Consider the following 20,813-nt stretch of genomic DNA (forward strand, 5'->3'; position numbering starts at 1 on the left):
AACGTGGGTAAATGTGAATCCTAATTTACTCTATAGACAGATGGCATAAAGATTTTTAAAGTGAAGCAGAAATTTGGATTTGACAAAAACTTAATGTAAATCTTCCCAATTCTCCCGTTGCCAATTCTTGATCTACCGGCTTCTGACTGGAAGAAATGCGGTGTTAAATGTGACCACACAACAGTCACAAAACTTATTTAAAAAAGGACTAAAGGTCGATTTCACTTAAGAAAAGCGACATTCAAAGGTAATGTATAGACGCAACATTGAGCTGGCGTGCGGTCTAGTCAGTGTGCAGAGTTTTTCAGTGGGGTTTCATTCCACAGCCCAGGAAACTGTTCCAAAACATAATATTCAACACATATCTGTCTGTGCTTTGTATTAAAATTGTAATCGGGACGTATTTTGAAGTACAAGTTATATTACAAAGTCAAACTAGCCGATTACTTTTAATTGTTCTCAAAGATTCGCGCTCGTTTTCAATTGGTTAATATTTTATGGAAGGTTATAAAGGATGTACACTTGAGGCTGAAAAATAAACCTTTAAAATCAAATAATATACAAAAATACTGACGGATTACGAAATCAAAACGGGCCGACTTAAAAAAACAAAATCTATTTTAGGTAATCGTGCACACGTACAGAGGGGGACAAACAGCTGCAGTCCGACCATTTATTTGCATTGATTTACTTGGGCGATGAGATAAAAGCCAAGTATCCTCAGAGAAAGCGTTCACAGGTAATTTGTCATAACTTCCGTGAGAGGCAGTAACACAATCCGAATTGATTCCTTTTCTCTTGTTCATATTGGTTATTTGAGGACTTTTCAGGCGTCGGAACAGTAACCTGCTTGGATCTGAAAAACCGAGCGAGGCTGAAACCAGACGTGAATCGAGTTTGTAAAGAGTTTTTTTTTTTGCTATCTTTTGAAAAGAGCCAAGAAGTTTTTTGTTGTTGGAGGCGTTTGCTGATTATCCCATGCCTGGCTCCCGTTTTCATTGATCATTCCATATGAGATAATGCAATTATAAACATCAATAGGAGGTTGCTGCGGGAATCATTATCTGGTGACAGTGATAAATGATCTCCAGAAATAGCGGCGTTTTCTCTGACCCACTCTGGGCTCTAGGGGTTGGGATACACGGAGTCTCCATAGTAACATGTTTACAGCTAAAATGGTTGGTTAAAAATTCCAAAATGTAGAAAAATCTTTATACAGACTATTCAAATGTACTGCCTTTTTCCCCTCCGCTGGTTTTAACACATTCTTCAGTGTACAAGAGTTTGCAGTAAAGAGACGCTATTGCCTAGCCATTTATTTCCGTAGTAATTTATTTGGGACGGGCTCCAGTAATTACATCTAAAGAAATGTGATGACTTTTCTTGATTTTTTATTTACTGTGATAAAAATATAGTTTTGCATTTGCAGTTGTCAATTATGTAAATGGAATTTTTGTTGGACTTTGATTTTTATAGATTTCCTCCCTTAAATTACTTTAGTGGAACTGCTTGTTTCATTTTAATCAATTTCCCCAAGAATACATTTAACATTGGAGTCGATACCAAATCGCTGCCAAACTTTCCAGCTTCACAGCAGATCTGAGCAGCGAATCTATAGGACGATATTATTTCCATCAGCACCAAAGACGGTTCTTTGACTTGTCTTATTAATGGAGCATTTCTTTCCTAAGTAATCAGAACTCCGCATTCGCAGAGTGCAATCTCCCATCTGCGCACAAAAAAATAAAACATTGATAAAAGGTTGCAAAACTCTATTTTATCAGGTTAGAATAATATCTATAAGAACCAGGTTTAGAATGCGCAAGGAGATACAATAGGAGGGTCTAAACTCACTAGATTTATTATTCATCATTCTTTGTGACTTTAAAGTCTAAAGCAGACGGGTCAAGAAACCCTTTCAGTTTTAAATGGCAATCCAGTTGCTCATTTTGCACCCCATGTCATTTCTTAGAACTAGCAATCCCTACCAGCAGCGTTAATGCAACATTTATCATTCGATCTGCCTTAAAAAATGCACGGACAAAAAAAATACAATGTATTGTTTTAATGTATTAACAAATATTCAACTAAATAACCCTAATCTTCAGATTAAGATCGACTGTTGTAAATAAAGAGCAATCAAATCATTTCAAAATGAATCCCAGTCCCCAGTTTAACGGCAAGAAAATGCGAAGTGTTTTTTAATTCAATTTTCAAAAGTTTGTTTTTTTATACTAAAGTTAGAGGATAACGATCTTGAATGGCCACAGGCACCACACATTGAGGATGGACTCACAGCGGGTCCTGCTGCACTGCATAGAGGGGCAACTCAAAACAAGTTGGAAAGTTCAGGCTCCCTAATCCAGAGTAAATGCACGGCTGCGTTTTGAAAGGGGAATGATGGGGGGGGGGAGCGGGTGCGCAAACTGACTTGAAAAATTCTGCCTTGGCTTATAACGAGAGTTTGGATTGTAAAAAAAAACAACTTCTTAAAGCAAAAGGCGCTTCATGAAACTCTCTGGGAAGGGACCAGCAAAGACGAGAAAGCGAATAATAAGTTTGAATTTTGGAATCAAAGTTTAACCACCGGGTTTTAACCAAAAGTGTAGCGAGCGCCTTTAACCGCTTGCTGCAGCTGAGAAAACGCCGAAGATTGGGATAGTTCCTGAAATGCGGAGAAATAAGGGCATCTGCAAATGAAATGAAAGGAATATGACTGAAGTTCAGTAAAGGCGAGCCTCCAAAAACTTTATGATTAAACACATCAGGTGGTCAGTTTGGGGTCTGCAGCTTGCAATCTCCAATTCTCACAACACAAAATAGCACAATTCAAAATACTCAACACATTGAAACATGCCTAAAACCGTCACCCAATGCTCTCTGTACATAACACATTTTAATGGTAGCAACCCAGGCTCTTTTTTTTAAATAAACTTTTATTAAGAAGCTCTGTAAACAAAAAGGAGAAACCTCCAGGGTTTTAAATACAATATAACTCACTTCAAATGCTGGCCAATCTGATTTTCCACATTTCTATAAATACGTTTTTTTCCCCTCCCGCCACCACACTGACTTTACAAAAACTCTGGAACAATTCAGCCCGTTCGGTTTAACGATCAGAGAAACTGTTTGAAATTAGCTGATATTTTACCCGCTCACTTTGGTGGGAAAGTAGATCGGAGGAGGGGGTAGAGCTGGGGGAAGCTGTGAGACTGGCCTGTTTAAAATGAGCTTCCAATGACTTTAAAACCAGAAAAGGCAAATTCTGGGGATGGAGGGGGATGTAAACATGGCGACACACAAATATAGAAAGGATTTGTAAAGTTGAACATGGTGGCTCGCATCACTTTTGAACTTTTTGTTTAAACCCCATACCTGCGACCAAGATATTGATAAAGTTGTTCACTCCAACGGCCGGATTTCTTATTCTCCGGGTGAGTGTTGGTGTAGAAAACACTGTACAACATGTAGAAATGGGTTTTTTTTTGTAGAGAAGATACCCTGTTCTTAAACCCTCTTAAATACTCCAATACTGAGCTTCCTCTTCATTGAGCTTATGTTTTCCAGTTGCTGTTCTGTTCATGCTACAGCAAGAAAAATAAAATCCTCCTGCTTTTTTGTATAAAACAGTGGCCACATCTGAGGAAGTGACAACCGCATCTTTGAAATATCACTCAGCGCCTGGGATCAAATATAAGACTTCACACCAACTGCCTGTGTACAGCAGCAAACAATGGGTTAAATGTGAACCGTACAGGACTGAACTAACCAACGACAAAAACAAAAACAGTCCTTTAGCTGCAGACACTTCTGGAGGGGTCTGTTAGAAAGTCCCAAGAAAGTTGAAGCCATTACAGGTGTGTTATCAAACAGAAAAAAAAATCTAAAAATGAAATATTTATTACGGCATTTTGTGACTGAACACCTTTTAAACATACGTCACAGTCCTCATACAAGTATTTATGTAATCTGACAAAGCTCGCAAGGGAAACAGCATTTTCCTCTAGTGACACGTGCTGATAAAAGTAAGGAATTCATTGACATACAATACCAATTCCACAGCAGATTTGATACTAGCAAAACATTCGTTATTTCTCATTGAGGTAAACACATAGATATCTAACATGTAACAATTAATATACTGAACTCTCTGTACCAAGTATGTTACAGTATTTTTGTTGTTGTTGCTTGTTCCAAGCAGTTTGAGTTCATTTAAAAAGGTCTCTGTTTTGGTGCAAGACCAGCAAAAGGATCTTTCATTAAGAAAATTCTGCCCAAGAGCATTCTGAGTTCGTGTGACAACGTTTTCTCAATGCTGTGGCCCACAGCCATAGGAGGAAGCTGCTAATTCATCTTCAGGTTTCCATCAACAAGCTCTTTGAAGAAGAGTCAGTCCAGAGCATGATCAGACATAGGTCCTTCACTCGGACCAAGTAGGCTTTGCCACTACAGGCCACATTCGTTCCAGTAAAATCAGGTATGTGAGTGCATTCTTAAAACCTTTCACCTATGGCCGCATCCAGAAAAGTCTCACGGATCTTCATCTTAGCTTCTTCCTCTATGGCAAGTTGGCTGGACTTGGGCAATCTGGTCTGAAACGTGGCTCCATTTGCTGTACGAGGACAACCATTTTGGGAACAACACACATAGTGTGGAAAAAGGATAACTTTCTTTCTAAAAACTATTGGAAGCAACAGAAATAGAGTGATCAACAGAAATGTACAAGTTAACTTAGTTCCTATATTTATGCTACAGTAGTAATAAATCTTTCAGTCTTTTCCAGAGGAACTTTACATTGGAGTTAAGTTCAGGTGAAGAAAGCCTTTGGCTTCACATTAGCCTGGGCTCGTCATTGGTCCTCTGCTGACGTTGAGAGAAAACAAAATCACAGCTCATCTGGAATTCCATTAAGTGTCAACATCTGTTCAAAGTTTAAAGTCTTACATTTTTTTTCTCTTTTTTTCCCTTATACTATTGGGCGTGGATGTCCATAACCTGTCCCCCCACACTGGGGTCTACAGGATTTAACATTGTGGGGCTTTGTGCTGACATTGGCATTCCAGGGTGAGGCGGGGGTCCTCCATGCATCATCATGGCCGGGTGATGTGGGTGACTCGGGAGATAGGAATGCATTGGGGGTCCGTGTCTTAACTGGGCAGGGTGTGGGGTCATCTGGGGAGGAGTGTAACTTGGCTGTGCCATACTCATACCCATAGGACCACCCTGAGATACATAGTCCCCTGGCATGCCTTGTAAACCTGAAAAGACAAAAATAAACAATTACAATGTGTTAACATTTTCAAAAAATACATTCCATAAAAGCTTATTCTAATGTCTCATTAGTAGTTTTCTTATATGGACAGTGCACATACATCTCTGTGCATATAGAGTTACAGTAATATTGATGTATATGAGCTATTACATATTCGCAGATATTTTATAATAAATCACTGCACTCGTCACAATGATTAATTCAATAACCATGTGTTCAATCTTACTCATAGGTCACAGGAGATACATTGGTTCATGAAAGAAAAAAAGATCAAGTTTCAGGAAAAAAGAATACAGGGAACAATAGAAAAAAAACTGAAGATTAAGCAGAACCAGAGAAGATATTAAAAGAAACATGGCAAGAGACCAAGAAGACATCTATATACAAGAAAGCTGGTGCAATGGGATCTCTCCCCTTCACACATGCAGTTTATCCAAATAAAAAAAGCACCCAAAAATTAATTGTCTTTTCAGATAAAATGGGGGAATTACTTCTCAATCCATTTTATGAATGTTTTTCAAGTAGAGTGGGACATTTGGATTGGGCTCTCTCTACTACATAACTGAAACTCAAAACATAGAAGGGAAGGAGGGGGGTCATACCTGTTGCTCTGAGAGCGTGGGATGTGGGCTTACAGTGGGAAAGATCTGTCAGTAAATGTTAATCAGATTATAGAGTCCATCCATCTAGCTAGAACTAATTTTAATATAAAATAACTAGCAATATAGTTTCCAATGCAGAGCTAAAATCAGAGGAAATTAACTTTACCTCTATTCATCCACTAGCACTTACCAATAGAATTGTGGAAGGTATTTTTTGACACTATAAGCTGGTAATCTAAAGACCTGTAAGCTGTTGTCATTGTGTTAAGTAGATCTGCAGTACATTAGTAACCACAGTGGTAAAACCATACTGAGACAATAATACAGTCTGCACTGTGTAATAAGTCCAACTCAGCTCTGTTTATTCTAGCACAGCAGCATGCTCACTGGATGATGATAATTAAGTACCAAATATACCATATTGTGTGGCTGCATAATCAAATAAAGGGAGGATAATATTGTCTGTATTAAGCCATTAATGTAATTGGTTATGAAGCATAAAATATGTTATGTAATTAAATAGGCCAGAAATTATATGGCCTATATTAAGAATTATCCAAGCTGAGAAAATGTTGTCTCAATGACTGTTTTAGGGAACATTGATTTTAACATTTTTTTTGACTGCATTAGTGAAGGAAGGAAGGAAGGAAGGAAACTGACTCCATCACTGATGTACTATGGTAACCCCCTCAAAGATCTCACATGAAACTATAACCATTATTTTACATAATCTGAAACAATCCAGTCAAGTTAAGTGACTGCAGGGAAGTCATTTTTTTGTGGGTAGCATATACAACTTTCAGTACAAAAGGATTGAAGATGATTTAATAATGAAATAGTCTGCCATTCTTTTTCAAATGTAAGCATTAAGCTCAATGGTAGCGAAGAGTTTCAGTTATTAAATAAAACCTCATGCTCTGATGCCTCAATGATGTGATGTATTGCTGTTTGCTGTATCTGAATTCCTCAAACATCACATACATTGGACACACTCCAACTGATGGATTATTTAGACTGTAGCCAATCAGCTTCTCTGCCGATTCCATTCCTGCACTTGCAGTCATCTCATAATGTCTGCTACTGTTTTTTTTTACATTTTCCTTTCTCTTTTTCTAATCTCACAGAGGAGGTGATGCATATACTTTCAGGGGGGAAAAATTCCCAGTGAGGAATGTGTTGTATCACCAGTGCCATATATCCAGACTGCGGATTGCGAACTGCAACATTTCATCTTTGCATATAAGATAATTCATGCATCAATCGTTTCCTGACAGATTTATGTCACTCAAAGGACAGTCTCACTTCTCGTTTTTATCGCTTCATGAAGCCTGGTTAATTTCTCTCAAGTCAATTGGTGCCCTGAAGATGTTTCTTTTCCCTTAAATGTCCCAATTGTTCATTCGCTGCTTGAGTTTGATTCTCTGGGCTTCATAATTAAACAGAATTACTCCAGACCTAATTTGCTCTGTATACTGTAAATTAGTTAGCTGACCTTTTGCAGCTTGCAAAATGGTGTCAAATGTCATGAGATAAATAATTACAACTGGCCCTTTATTGGAACAGCATGCAAATACGGGCAAGGAGAAAAAAATTGGAGTGGGGGGGGTGATGGGAATTAAAAAATTGCACTACATTAATAGACAGAATAAACAGCCCGATCGTACTTACTTCCCCCGTGCTTTGCGATTGGTTAACTAGATGAAGGTTACATGTAGTGCCATTGCCCATCCATGCCCATATTCATGCCCATTCCACTCATAGGTCCTAGAAGGGAGATAAAATCCAAGAAGATGCCAGAAAATCAGCAAGGTCGACTACTAGATAGTGAAAAAGATCCCTTATAATTTTTTTTGTATTTTAGGATCCGTGGGGTGGATAAATTCCTCACAAATCTCTTGTCTGAAAGATTTGTTTCCCCGTGGGTGCAAAGAAGACAGGCAAGGCAGGCAGCAGGCAGAGAGGAAAACCCTGTGATGGTGGGGCATGACAGGTGAAGTGGATGGAGAGATAGAGGAGGTGATGACGCTACATTTAGGGCGTGGAAGGACTGCATTTGGCTTACCAGCAGGCCGAATTCCCATATGTTGCTGACCATCCAATACAAAACTTCCCATTGGTTGGCCCTCTGGACTGTATGCTGCTCCTTGGCTTACTGAAGGATCAAGAAGAAAACCTGATTGTAGTCAAACGTGGACACAGAGGAGAAAGAAAAGACATACCAAACAATCAGCAGTTACTCCTGAAACAGCAAACACAATACGTTGTCAAACACCAGAAACTTACATGGAAAGTACCATTAAAGAAATAACTTTAGCACTGAATGCATTCACCCCACCCCCTCCCCATTTCTGAAAAATCCTGGCAGATAGAAACAGATCAAAGGTGCAACGTTATATTGCAAAAGCACAGTGTAAAGAGTAGTGTTTCAAAGCATAGCTGCTCTCCCCAATGCCTAGAAGATTTGGAAACCTATTTTATGCAAGAGTTAGGTATTTCTTCTGCTTGCACAGTCCATATCTCTTAATGCAAAGATTACATAGCTGGGCATTTTGCCCTGATGTTTCTCAATAAATAACCGTGACTAGTGCCTACACTTTCTTTAATTGCATACTAAGTATGAAGACATCCAGCCTAACTGTTAATGGGTTTATTCAATCAGTATTATCAAATTACACAAAACTAAGAAAAGTGTTATGCAATGCCTATAATTATTGTGCAACAATTTAAAATTAGGATGATAAAAAATAAATCATAGAGGCATTTCCTCAAATCTTATTAAGTGCTCTCCCGAGTATGGAACTGAGCTTTACAGACCAGAGGGTCCCAGGTTCATAGATTCGTGGAATTGTACAGCAGAGGCAGGCCATTTGGCCCATTATGCTTGTGCCAGCTCTCTGCTTCTACCCCCCATACCCATATCATTTTGTTCTTTTTCAAATATTTATCAACTTCCCTGAGTTAGGTGATCCTAGCCAACTAAGGGGCACTACAAATGGCTTCAGCATTCCTGAGCTAGGGAGAAGGGGAGAATAAAAATCAGCCAAGCCTCCCAGTCCTAGCTTCATTCCAATAATGTGTTCTTGAATGTGTGTGTGTTGATTTTGGGTAATGAAAGCATTAGGTTTGGCTGCAATGCCTCTCACGCTTGAACAACCTTCCAACACTCTCTGTATAGACTCATGCATGAAGAAAGCCACTTGGGCAGGTATGCAGAAGGCACCTGTGGATCCAAACCCCACCCAGAGTCAGTGCCTTCAGCACAGCGAGCGAGAACATTTTTCTTACGTTATCTAGAATTTACTGAGCTTTATCGTACAGCAGTGAGATTAACTCTTACCCTGCCAATTAAAATCAGAACTCCCTCTGGCTATCAGAGCACATAAGATTAGTGTTTTGGCCTTCCTATTCTGTTTCACACTAGAGTACCGTTCCTGATCCCAGCAGAGACGCATGTTTGGAAAGCTGTATACAAGTCCCATAAATAAATAACAATTTATAAATTGAAGGAAAGCAGCGGGTGCAAATCAACATCAAATCAAAGCAGTGTGAGTGACAACCAAAACTTCGATAAAGCTTTTCACAAACCAATGCAGAAGGACACAACTCCATGGTCAATACAACATGTCCTTTGATTAAATATCGTGAATAAGCCAAATTAAAAAATAGATCAAATTGATTTTTTTTTAGCACTTTTACAATAGGGATTAACTTGAAATAAAATATATAATTTCACACCAGTTCTAATTTTCAATAAAATGTAGGTAAACAAGAAACTATGGACTATATTTTCCTCTATTGACCAACTTTGGCAAAAAAATAAGCAGACATGAGAGTATAGTAGAGAACACTGCTTCATACTCATGCTTACATTTCTTGTTAGAATTATTGAATGGAGCAAAATATATTCCTTGATGTTTCATCCAACCAACTGGTAAACAGTGAGTGCATTTAGGTTAACTTTAGCAGTAATCTTTTCAAGCAATCCGCAGCTATCATTAATGGTGATTAAACAACAGCATTGGTGAAATAAGTAAGCGCATTCACCAAGGAGTTGTGAGCAGTAAGGAAAGCATCAAGTGGCTGCGAAAGACGGCCAGTGAGTCAGCAGCAGTACCCACTCAGCAAGCTACTTGTGGTGCAAGGATATTTGCCCAATTACCATTATTAACAGAAATAAAAGCAGCTTCAGGAAAGTGAGGGTGGGGAATTCCAGTTGGCACCAATTAGTGAGGTTGCTCCCTGCACTGGAATTCTGGGACAAAAGCTCTCCCAGAATGCCTGGCTGCCAGGTTTATTTACCAGGTGAAGGAACTCCTGAAGAATAACTTGATGTGGATTTGTGCCTGCGGGGCTTGAATACAGATACTACTTGGGACTTGCCTGCTCGATTTGACTGGTCGATCATGGGTTGTACTATTCTTCTCCTGGCATTAATAAACCTGAAACAAATGAGAAAAGGGTAGATTTTAATTTCTTAGTTTGAAAACGCGATTTTAGAACTTACACTTTTGCATCATTTTAATTCGTTGAAGGCACAGAAAAGACACCCGTACATGTGAGCACATTTGTCATCTGTTGATTTAAAGGCCTCTGACGTCAACTATTTAAAATGTTAGTGTTTAAAATGGAATGTCTGCCTGTGCAAGAGGCACAAACATGGTAAAAGTTCATTGCCTCAAATAGGTTGCTTTCTCCTCAGAGGGGGTGCAACTCCCCTTCCAGCTGTCCATAAATGAAGACCAGGCTTTGCCACTCTCTGCTTTCACAAGGTATTGTTATGTCAGCAAGCCCATCAATTAGGCTGTCTGAAGTTTTATCACCACAGCAGCAAATAAGTGCTGGTACAGAAAGGCTCCTGCTCATTCGCAGCTCCTGCAGTTTTAGACTGTAAAGTCAAGGGGTCATTTAGAGGTTAGCGACTGGCAACAGTGACCTTTTCAACCAAGATTTCCACACCCAGGGCAGGAAAAAAAAAGGCAAATGCCCATCAGGAATGTGGGTACTAAAAGACATTTGAAAATAGACGACTTCTTTCTACAGGTCGAAACAGACACTTTTTATTTTGAGACGAAAGATACGTTTGCACTCAGGCACTTGTATCTTTTGTCATTTTGGGAAACAAAGGGGTGGAGAGGGATCAAAAATGGTGGTGGGGGCACCAGTCCATTAAGGTCTTTAAAATTAATACTTTTCTGGAAAACTTAAAAGTGCAAACTTCTTACATAAAAAAAGTTCTCCAATTATTGTACTTCCAGAACACCACCAAAGTGCTGCAGTTGTAAAAAAAATTGTGGCAACCTTGGATTTCACTTTTGATTTGACAAATTATGATACAGCTTGACGGTCCCTCACTGTTACCAGAAAATTGCCACTTTCCTGTTCTTCCCAAACAGCCAGATAAAATCGCTTCATAAAAGATATGTGAAATTAATCATCTCAGGTCTGGCTTTAATTTATCTGCCCTGCCTCCCAGCCCAGCCACCGCGCACCCCCCGCCACAAAAAAACCCTCATATTTCTTACTATCTAAAATGTTAGCAATCTCTATGTGGAGGCCAAATGTTTGCATTTGAAATGGAGCCAAGCTACTCCACTGTCTTTTATATCCAACTCAGTGCAAGAAATACAACTCATGCGAATGGCATGTAACAAATGTCTCATGGCTGTGAAATTGGGGGATGGGGAGAAAGAGAGGAGAGTGAACCAGGAGCCCAAAAAAAACACTATCCCATGACGGATTTCTGATGCGAAATAGCCATAGTCAAATAGCTTATTATTCTAAAGTAAGCATTCTTATTTCAGAATTTACCTTCTAACAGGATTGTAATAATTTTTGCCAATGTTTTAGCAAGTGCATTATGAATTATTTTCTATCTATATGCGGATTATTGAAGGGGAATCCTCTAAAGATTTGCATTCTATCTTTGTTGTCAAAAAAAATGTCACCCAACACAATTACTTGTCTTGCCTAAGCTTCAGTTGAAAAGCTGCTTCAGGCATTAAAACTAGCTAAGCAACCGAAGAAAGAGATGTTCTTCAGGGAAATGGTGAGGCGTCTTTATAACAAGCAGTGCAGATATCATTAAATCAAATTGTCAGTAAACAAATGTCTGTTCCGCAGTCAGAATACACAAAGTGACCCTGTTCCGAATAAGAGCCAGTTCAGTTACGATTACCAGATCCAAACTGAATCCAATTTATCCCATGTTCACACTTGCCACCATAATGAATTGTAGCAAGGCACAAAGTGATATTAAGTTATGCGTGTGACATGGGTGTCTGCAGATATATTTTTGATTTCAATCAATAGACTTTGAAGTCAAATCTGAATCAAGATCAAGTGCAATTAAACAGAACGGCTATAATGCACACCCACTGCAGTTTTTGGTGGAGGTTTTATGGGTAGTTTTGAAACTGCAATTTTCAAATAAAAGCTTTTAGATGAAGGTCATTTTTTTTTCAATAGGAGTTGTGTCACTCTAGCAGTATGACTGGACTTCTAAACAGAGGTCCCAAGTCTGAATCCTGTGTTTAAATGATATTTAAGTGGTTGTCAGTTCTCAGGCAGGCCAGTAGATGGGGTACTTTGCAAAAGCAGGGTATTTTCACCCATGTGGGAAGAAAAATTGGCAGGACAAGTCCCACGCACTATATTGTGTCTCCCATTGACAAATCACAGAGCAGCATTCACGGCCGCAGTGGAGAACTCTGAATTTCAGTGTTCTGAGCTCTTGGCTAATGGAGGAAGTGTCGCTCAGGTGGCAAACAGTACCAAACTGAAAGGGGAATTATAGGCAGACACTAATGTTTAGTGTCATGTAAAAGATCAATTGTGGGTTCAATTCTCACTTCCTGAACTAAGCAACACTAAAGCAGAAGCTGCAGTGTCTCCCTGTTGGGGGAGGGAATTCAGAAGGGAGAGTCCTGTCTGTCCAGTTAAAGTATCTACTGCTGGCTGGCTACAGGGAGCAATGATAGTAATGCGGGAGTAAGTAACACACACACCCTCTCAGTCGCAGGGGGTTTAAAGATCACGTGGACCTAACAAAATGGGGAATAATCTACGTCACAACATTACATAAAAGACATTTATCTGGAATGACCTGGAATGCACTGCCTGAAAGGGTGGTGGAAGCAGATTCAATAGTGACTTTCAAAGGGGAATTGGATATATACATAAGAACATAATAGGAGCAGGAGTAGGCCATTTGGCCCTTCGAGCCTGCTCCGCCATTCAATAAGATCATGGCTGATCTTCTACCTCAACTCCACTTTCCTGCACTATCCCCATATCCCTTGATTCCCTTAATATTCAAAAATCTATCAATCTCTGTCTTGAATTAACTTAACGACTGAGCCTCCACAGCCCTCTGGGGTAGAGAATTCCAAAGATTCACCACCCTCTGAGTGAAGAAGTTTCTCCATCTCAGTCCAAAATGGCCGACCCCTTATTCTGAGATTGTGACCCCTGGTTCTGGACTCCCCAGCCAGGGGAAACATCCTCCCTGCATCTACCCTGTCAAGCCCTGTAAGAATTTTATATGTTTCAATGAGGTCACCTCTCATTCTTCTAAACTCTGGAGAATATAGGCCTAGTCTACTCAATCTCTCCTCATAGGACAATCCCCCTATCCCAGGAACCAGTCTGGTGAACCTTCGTTGCACTCCCTCTATGGCAAGTATATCCTTCCTTAGGTAAGGAGACCAAAACTGTACACAATACTCCAGATGTGTCTCACCAGGGCCCAAATAATTGCAGTAAGACATCTTTACTCTTGTACTCAAATCCTCTTGTAATAAAGGCCAACATACCATTTGCTTTCCTAATTGCTTGCTCTACCTGCATGTTAACGTTCAGTGATTCGTGTACAAGGATACCCAGGTCCCTCTGAACACCAACATTTCCCAATCTCTCACCATTTAAAAAATACTCTGCTTTTCTATTTTTCCTACCAAAGTGGATAACTTCACATTTCTCCACATTATATTCCATTTGCCATGTTCTTGTCCACTCACTTAGCCTGTCTATATCCCCTTGAAGCCTCCTTGCATCCTCCTCACAACTTACATTCCCATCCACCTTTACTATACTATAGTAATATACTAAAAGAGGAAAAATTTGCAGAACTACGGGGAAAGAGCAGTGGAGTGGGACTAATTGTATAGCTCTTTCAAAGAGTCGGCACAAACACGATGGGTCGAATGGCCTCCTTCTGTGCTGTATGATTCCAGGAGTTTTTTTTAAGAAGAAAAAAGTTTCAGGAATAACTTTTAATATTAAATGCCAGTAGGTATCTCTGAGTTTTTTTTAGGACCTGTATCTGTTCATGGCAGTATGTTATCCCAGGTCTCCCAATTTTTCTCTTTGCAAGTAACCCCAAACTATGTGCCTACTGTGCTCAAGAGGGAAGGGTGCGTCACTTGCTCCTTGATCATTACCGATGTCAGTTCTGGCAGTATGGCTGAGGGAAATGGGGATTAAATCTGTCCCATTAACACTCGGTAGCACCAGATATTGCTTGTCTAACATGTTACACTATAGCATTATCGGAGCTACCTTTGATTTTACTCGGCTAACACCGTCTCACTGCGGTAATGGTAACTACCCAGGCTGATCTAACCTGTTATCAATATAATGCTACCTCCCCACCCTCCCTGCATACTGAGTTTAATTAGGAGGTGTGTATTTGCACTCTGATCTAACATTATAGTACATTAATTTGTACTGTTTATATTTAACATTTTGATTTGAAACCGGCAAAAGGAAAGCACATCCAAATGTAACTATTTGAAGCCTGGTGTCAAATGCAATAGGACTGTTGCATCTAAAGAACTGTCCTGTCGTTCTCTTCAATTTTTAAAATGATACTTTATAATGTAACATTTAAAATTTGTGGGTTACTTTTTCAGATGTCAAGTGGGAAAAAGATGTGCTATCAGAACTCAAAGGTTTACAGGTGTAGGGTAAATTACACTTCAGATCTTTTGGTGTCCATACTTGCTCATTTTGAGCATAGTAACCTTCTCCTTACTAGACTCACTGGCAGGCTAATGTGTTGTGTCCCTTTGGGAGTTGATTCAAAGCTCTGTAGCTACACTCCCTTTTATCAATCAGAATACGGCCAATTGAGATTATCAGACCAGGCAGATAAGGCTGTTTTCTCTCCTCCCAAGAGCCACTAATGGTGTGTGCACATGACACAAAAAAAACTCCAGAGATGAGAAGGAGACTTCATGTGCTCCTGTATCACATCACAGGGTAATGCACCCCTCCTCTTTCCCTTCCCCCATTCATTTCTCCCTGGCGTTCTCCAAGTAATGGGCTGGACTAAATTACTAGGTTTTTCTTTTTACCCCCAACCATTTTTATTATTTACATCTGGTAGTCTCCTTATTATAAAGTCTCTCTTGCTCCCCTCGTACACACTTGCACACAGAGCTGCAAACCATTATAGTCCCTCTCAGCATGGGAACTTCATACTGTCTTCAAACAAATAATTACAGGCAAGGTTAAGGGGTCACATAGAGGTCATATCTTTGGATACTCATCAGAATGTTTACATTAGTACGAAGAGTGGTTCATTTAACATGCAGAGATTTAAAAAATGTTTCTACTGTCTCACAAATGAGAAATAGGCACTTTAAAATGCTAGCCAAAAACAGAAACACGAACTTCCAAATATATAATCCTGAAAGTTTGCATATGCTTATGTTTAATGCATTCACTAATTGATCCTGACAATACGAGTAGTGATTCCTCTGCAGTTACCTTTAAAAAACACACACAATTCTGTGTGGTGCCTCTATATGTAGGGTTAACATTCTCCTACATCTATGCTCAAGTTTTATTGAACTTATTTCCCCTTTACTCATACCACCCTGTTTTCTGCTTCACTGATTCAATACCACACCTGGCAACCTACTCCTATTTTTAGCATTCTTGCCATGAGAAATCTTCATGCCAAACCTTATTTATCTGGAATGAAGCCCACATTAGATCGTCACTTCTACTTAAGCAAACTATCCTCCAAAACTAGTTGTTTAACCGGTTTGTGAAATCTTGTAGCTGATAACTGGAATCTAGCCTATAAGCTGAATACCATGCCTATTAGTAAGCCTTTCATTCTGTGACAGGACCTAATAGGCATGCTGATGAACTTTGATATTTTAAACAGTAAAATGTATTTGTATGGTAAGCAGAATTTTACTTTCTTGTGCAGGCCAGGATGCATTATGATTTGATTTCTCCCTATACAGAAATATAAATGTTCCAGTTCGAATAAAAAGAATCAATAACCTTTGTCGAATCTTCTATTTAATAGATCATAACAAATGCAGTTCAACTGAAATAACATGTAAATAATAATGGGAACACTTATGACCAGTCCAGCTACTAGAAGTATCAGCTCCTGGCCAGATTTTCCTGTTTCTGCACCTGGGGCTTTTGGATCACCTGGACACAGGAATATTGAGTAGGGAGGCATGGCCACCTGCAAGGGAGCCTTCCCAATTTCCATCCCTGTAAATTAATGAATGGAAATTTGGGCAACTCAATTTGAGATGGGTGCTCCTGACCCCTGATTTTCCTGGATTTGCTGCATCCAGCTTATCCAATGGCCCTATTAGCTTGCTATCAGAAAATCCCATTGCAATTTTCCAGTGTACCTTTGTAGTTTAGAAAGGCTGCTGAACTAAGGAGTTATCAACATAGGCTAAAAGAGTTGGGACTCTACACTTTAGAGAAGGGTAGACATGGGGGTGATCTGATTGAGGTTTATAAGATGATGAAGAGAATAGATTGTGTCCCAGTTGACAGTTTGATGTAATCTTTTCCGACACCTGCCAAATAATCCAATGGGGAAACCACGAGGGTTGTCTATCCCTTTAAGAGATTTTGTTTGTCCTGCACCATACAACTTCCTTTTCCCATGCCCTAGCACCCTCATGTGGTCTCTCTTTCATTATTTTGACCTAGGTAGCATAAGGTTATGAGAAGAAATCCAAAATATGAATTCCATTTTTCCTGTATAGTTAAAAAAAAGAAACAATTTGCTGAACAGTTACATTAACAAAAATCAGAAAATTAATAATACTTTGTAGATAAAATTCAGATTCCTAGTTGTTAACATAATAAATCATAATAAATAATGTAATAAACCATTCTCTGTAGACCTCGGTCTGGGGAATATTTGGTAATTAGAAGATAACTTCATTTGTACTTCTTTACAAAGTGAATGATCTTCTTCCTTGTTAATTTTCTCACATATATAGGTCAGTTACCAAAGTAACTTCCATTTTATGAAAAAAGACCTGTCCAGTTAGGATCTGTGGTCGACAAAATTCAGCTCGACCGCATGCCTTTATTTCCTTCAGAGCCCAGGAGCATAAAGTGTGGGATGAACAAAGTCCATTCAATCCAGCAAGTCTGTTCCCTCCACCAACCACGTAGAATTTGCCTGAATGCCAAACTTTTTGTGAAACATTTCCCTATGCTCCCAGAGATAATCATGCAAAATATTAATCCAACCTCTGACTGGTTGCATTCTAATGCTACTGAAATCAGCTCTTGTAACCGCTACAGTCTTATAGAATGGACTTTAATTTACCGGTGTAGTCTTCTTTTCCTGCCATCCAGTAGTGATTGAAAAAGTAGGATGAAGAACTCTTTCCTCATGATTGCTGAGGTAAGACTGTGGAGTGATTAATACACTTCTTCACATCCTTCTATGTGATATTAAAGACATAATGAGGGTGGAAATTCCTGGGCCAAAGAGATTTATCTGGGCAGTAGTGTAATTCAGGACAGGACCTGGTTACATTGAGCCCATACACCATTCTTTTTGAACTTGCCAAATTCTGCTGCAAATGGGGATGGCCTCATTTTGTGCCCAGACCATTTCTGTGCAGATGTCACAGAAATAGGCGGGACTAATGGGACAACGTCATCTGCAGAAGATCTGCCACTTCTGCCGCTGTTCTCCCAATACAATACATGAAGCCATCGTGCTAGTGTGGCAGGGCCTGAGCTTGGCGGAAGTGTGGCTTGCTGTGATTTCAAAGGCTGATTCCCTTGTGTCATTCGCTGACAGAGTGACTGACTACCATTACGGCAGCAACAACATTGAAATTAGAGCTGTGGTAACGTGCTGCAATCATATCGCTCCCCTCTCGCCCTCATTGCACCAGAAATGACACAGGTACCTGCCCAAAGTATGCTCATTTGGAATAGGTTGAGGGTGCATCCATGGAGCAGATGGAAGTTCTGCCTTGCCCCAGATCTCCCTTCAGGCAGCTGCCACAGGAACACCTAGGCTCATATTTTATGTTAAATTAAGCTTCAGGTTCAAGGGGACCGTTCACAACCTTGGTGTCGTATTTGACACCGAGATGAGCTTCCGACCACATATCCGTTCCATCATCAAGACCTTTCACCTCCGTAACACCGCCCCACCACCCATGGTGGTGGTCCCTGCCTCAGCTCATCTGCTGCCGAAACCCTCATCTGTGCCTTTGTTACCTATCGACTTGACTATTCCAATGCTCTCCTGGCCAGCCTTCTATCTTCCACCCGACATAAACTTGAGCTCATTCAAAACTCTGTTGCCCATATCCTAACTCGCACCAAGTCCCGTTCACCCATCACCCCTGCGCTCGCTGACCTACATTGGCGCCCAGTCTGGCAACGCCTCAATTTTAAAATTCTCATCCTTGTTTTCAAAACCCTCCATGGCCTCGCCCCTCCTATCTCTGTAGTCTCCTCCAGCCCTACAAGCTTCAAGGTCTCTGCGCTCCTCCAATTCTGGCCTCTTTTGCAGCCTCAATTTTAATCGCTCCACCATTGGCAGCTGTGCCTTCAGCTGCCTGGGCCCTAAGTTCTGGAAATCCCTCCCTAAACCTCTCCGCCTCTCTACCTCTCTCTCCTCCTAGAAGACACTCTTTAAAACCTACCTCTTTGACCAAGCTTTGGTCACCTGTCCTAATACCTCTTTACGCAGCTCGGTGTCAAATTTTGTTTGATAATGCTCCTGTGAAGCGCTTTGGGACATTTTACTACGTTAAAGGCACTATTTAAATGCAAGGTTTTTTGTACATTAGATTATACAAAAGAAGATTTTAATAAGCTCCAACTAGAAGTTTGTCAGAAGACCTAACCTTCTTGCCTCCTTTTGTAAATCCGGATACTAAAGGAAGTAATCTACTGCGTCCCTTTCCAAGGAAGAATGAAATCCAGAGATAGCTGTTACATGCAATCTAATAGTCTGCAATAATCCACTTTGGGCATTTTACTTTATTTCTCTCAGTAATGAGATCAGTAGACAAGGAGTAGTATATGCAGCATACCAAAACACTGTTTTCGTAAAGTAAATTCTCCTGTCTAGTCCAGCTGAAAAGGAAGAGGTAGAGATGGTCTCAGAACCATGCAATGAAGCAGTCAGAATGAAGCAGTAGAGATCATATTCATTTTCTCCTCAGCTAACATGGTTAGAGTAAAGAAATGGGTGGATGCTGCAATCTTCTCTGCCAGAGGAGTGACAAGCCATTGTGTGACACGGCTATGTTGTTTTGAATACTGTTCCTGGGGTGGAAGACTCTCAACTTTCTGCAGTTAAGCAGACCTCTTGCAGTAAACAGACATCTTGCCATGTACTTCTTGGACTACAACTTTCTGATGGACTTCCCACTCTTAAGCCATATCATGTTTCTTGGTCCATGCTATCAGAATGTTCTGTGCTCCTGTTAGTTGCCGGGATATATTCAGTTTTGATACTAATAATAGTACAACACCAATAGCATGTTTTCGCAGAATGCCAGATGAACATTTAAACAAACTGCAATTTAATTTGCTCCAACATTTTATGCCAAATCACTAAGGAGGAATGTCCACCCACAGAGCAGGAATCCCAGGAGCCATTCCTCTGGCTAAAGTAGATTTGAAATATGATTTTATTTTGTTAATAATGAAAACTGGCTCACGATGGCTGCAAAAAGTGATTTAATAATGGTGGTAGTGCTTATTTTATAACTTATGTAGTCATGGTCTCTGTGACATGGGTTAACACTATGCTAGCAACATCTACAGAGACAAACATTTTATGCAGTTTTCCATTATCCCACAAATTCTGGATTAGTACTCAGTCACTGGAGCACTACTGAAAAGTGCCAAAGGCTTTGTCCCTATGCAGGTGTTTGCTCACAGAAATAATCACGTAGTTCACAATATTAAGTACTGGAGGGTGACCAGCAATGGGCAGTAACTGCCGGCCTTGCCAACAAAGCCTACATCCCAAGAATGACATTTTAAAAAACACGTAAACACCAACACACCCGATATAAGCAGTGGGGACCATATCACACTTGTCCTCAGCAGGTCCATGGAACATCCAAACCTAAACTCTGCGATACTCATTCTTGGTGCAGAGACCTGACCCCAGGGATGGTGGATATTGTCTACTCCTGTGACTGTATCATGACTCAGCTCCCTTGATAAGTGTAATGTCTGTGTGACCAGTGTTAAAAGTGGCAATATCCAAGTTTCCCTTTAGAAGGGTGTGATGTAGTAATATCATCTTACAGAATCGCCAGGGTGGAGTTTGGGGCGCCAGGCTGAGAGAATTACAGCCAAGGACCATTATCTATCATGAAGTTGCTTGCAGTAATCATTTTCATAATGCAAGTTGTTTTAAAAGGTCACTACAGATTCATGGTGCACCATGAGGGAGACTGCTGTATATAACAATATTACACAAATGACACCATGTATACTTTGTGAGGACATTATGTGTATGTGGTAAACCACTGTTTGTATTCCTGTTTGTCCTGTTTGTATTCCACTGTGTACATGCCTGGACATGCCTCGGCTGACTCCTCCCACAGGTCCTAGTATAAAGGTGACTGCTCCCCAGCCCTTGGTATCCTGGACCGGTCGACCACTCGAGGTAG

At 40.1% G+C, this 20,813-nt stretch overlaps 1 protein-coding gene and 1 long non-coding RNA gene across 20 annotated transcripts in view; one reads left to right on the plus strand and one right to left on the minus strand.

Annotated features, from left to right (window-relative positions):
• The first annotated feature begins 262 nt into the window (after positions 1-262).
• On the plus strand, positions 263-6,803 carry LOC147109483 (uncharacterized). The gene is made up of 2 exons (XR_015080297.1): positions 263-739; positions 3,631-6,803. It is a non-coding gene; the product is annotated as an uncharacterized LOC147109483 (long non-coding RNA).
• Positions 3,883-20,813, minus strand: part of meis2a (Meis homeobox 2a) — a 96,531-nt gene continuing 79,600 nt past the window's right edge. For 8 of the 19 annotated variants that reach the window (XM_086003455.1, XM_086003452.1, XM_086003449.1 and 5 more), the window contains 3 exons: positions 10,255-10,313; positions 7,937-8,047; positions 3,883-5,258 (listed from right to left, as the gene is read on the minus strand). In XM_086003455.1, coding sequence (XP_085859581.1) covers positions 4,972-5,258; positions 7,937-8,047; positions 10,255-10,313 — 457 coding nt within the window. In that variant the 3' untranslated portion in view covers positions 3,883-4,971. Of the gene's footprint in view, positions 5,259-7,542; positions 7,639-7,936; positions 8,048-10,254; positions 10,314-20,813 lie in introns of all 19 variants that reach the window. The other 11 variants (XM_086003466.1, XM_086003465.1, XM_086003462.1 and 8 more) reach the window with 3 other exon arrangements.

Source organism: Somniosus microcephalus, chromosome 12 (assembly GCF_052327205.1).
Source record: "Somniosus microcephalus isolate GS21.2 chromosome 12, FLI_Smic_1.0, whole genome shotgun sequence".
NCBI classification, from domain to species: domain Eukaryota; kingdom Metazoa; phylum Chordata; class Chondrichthyes; order Squaliformes; family Somniosidae; genus Somniosus; species Somniosus microcephalus.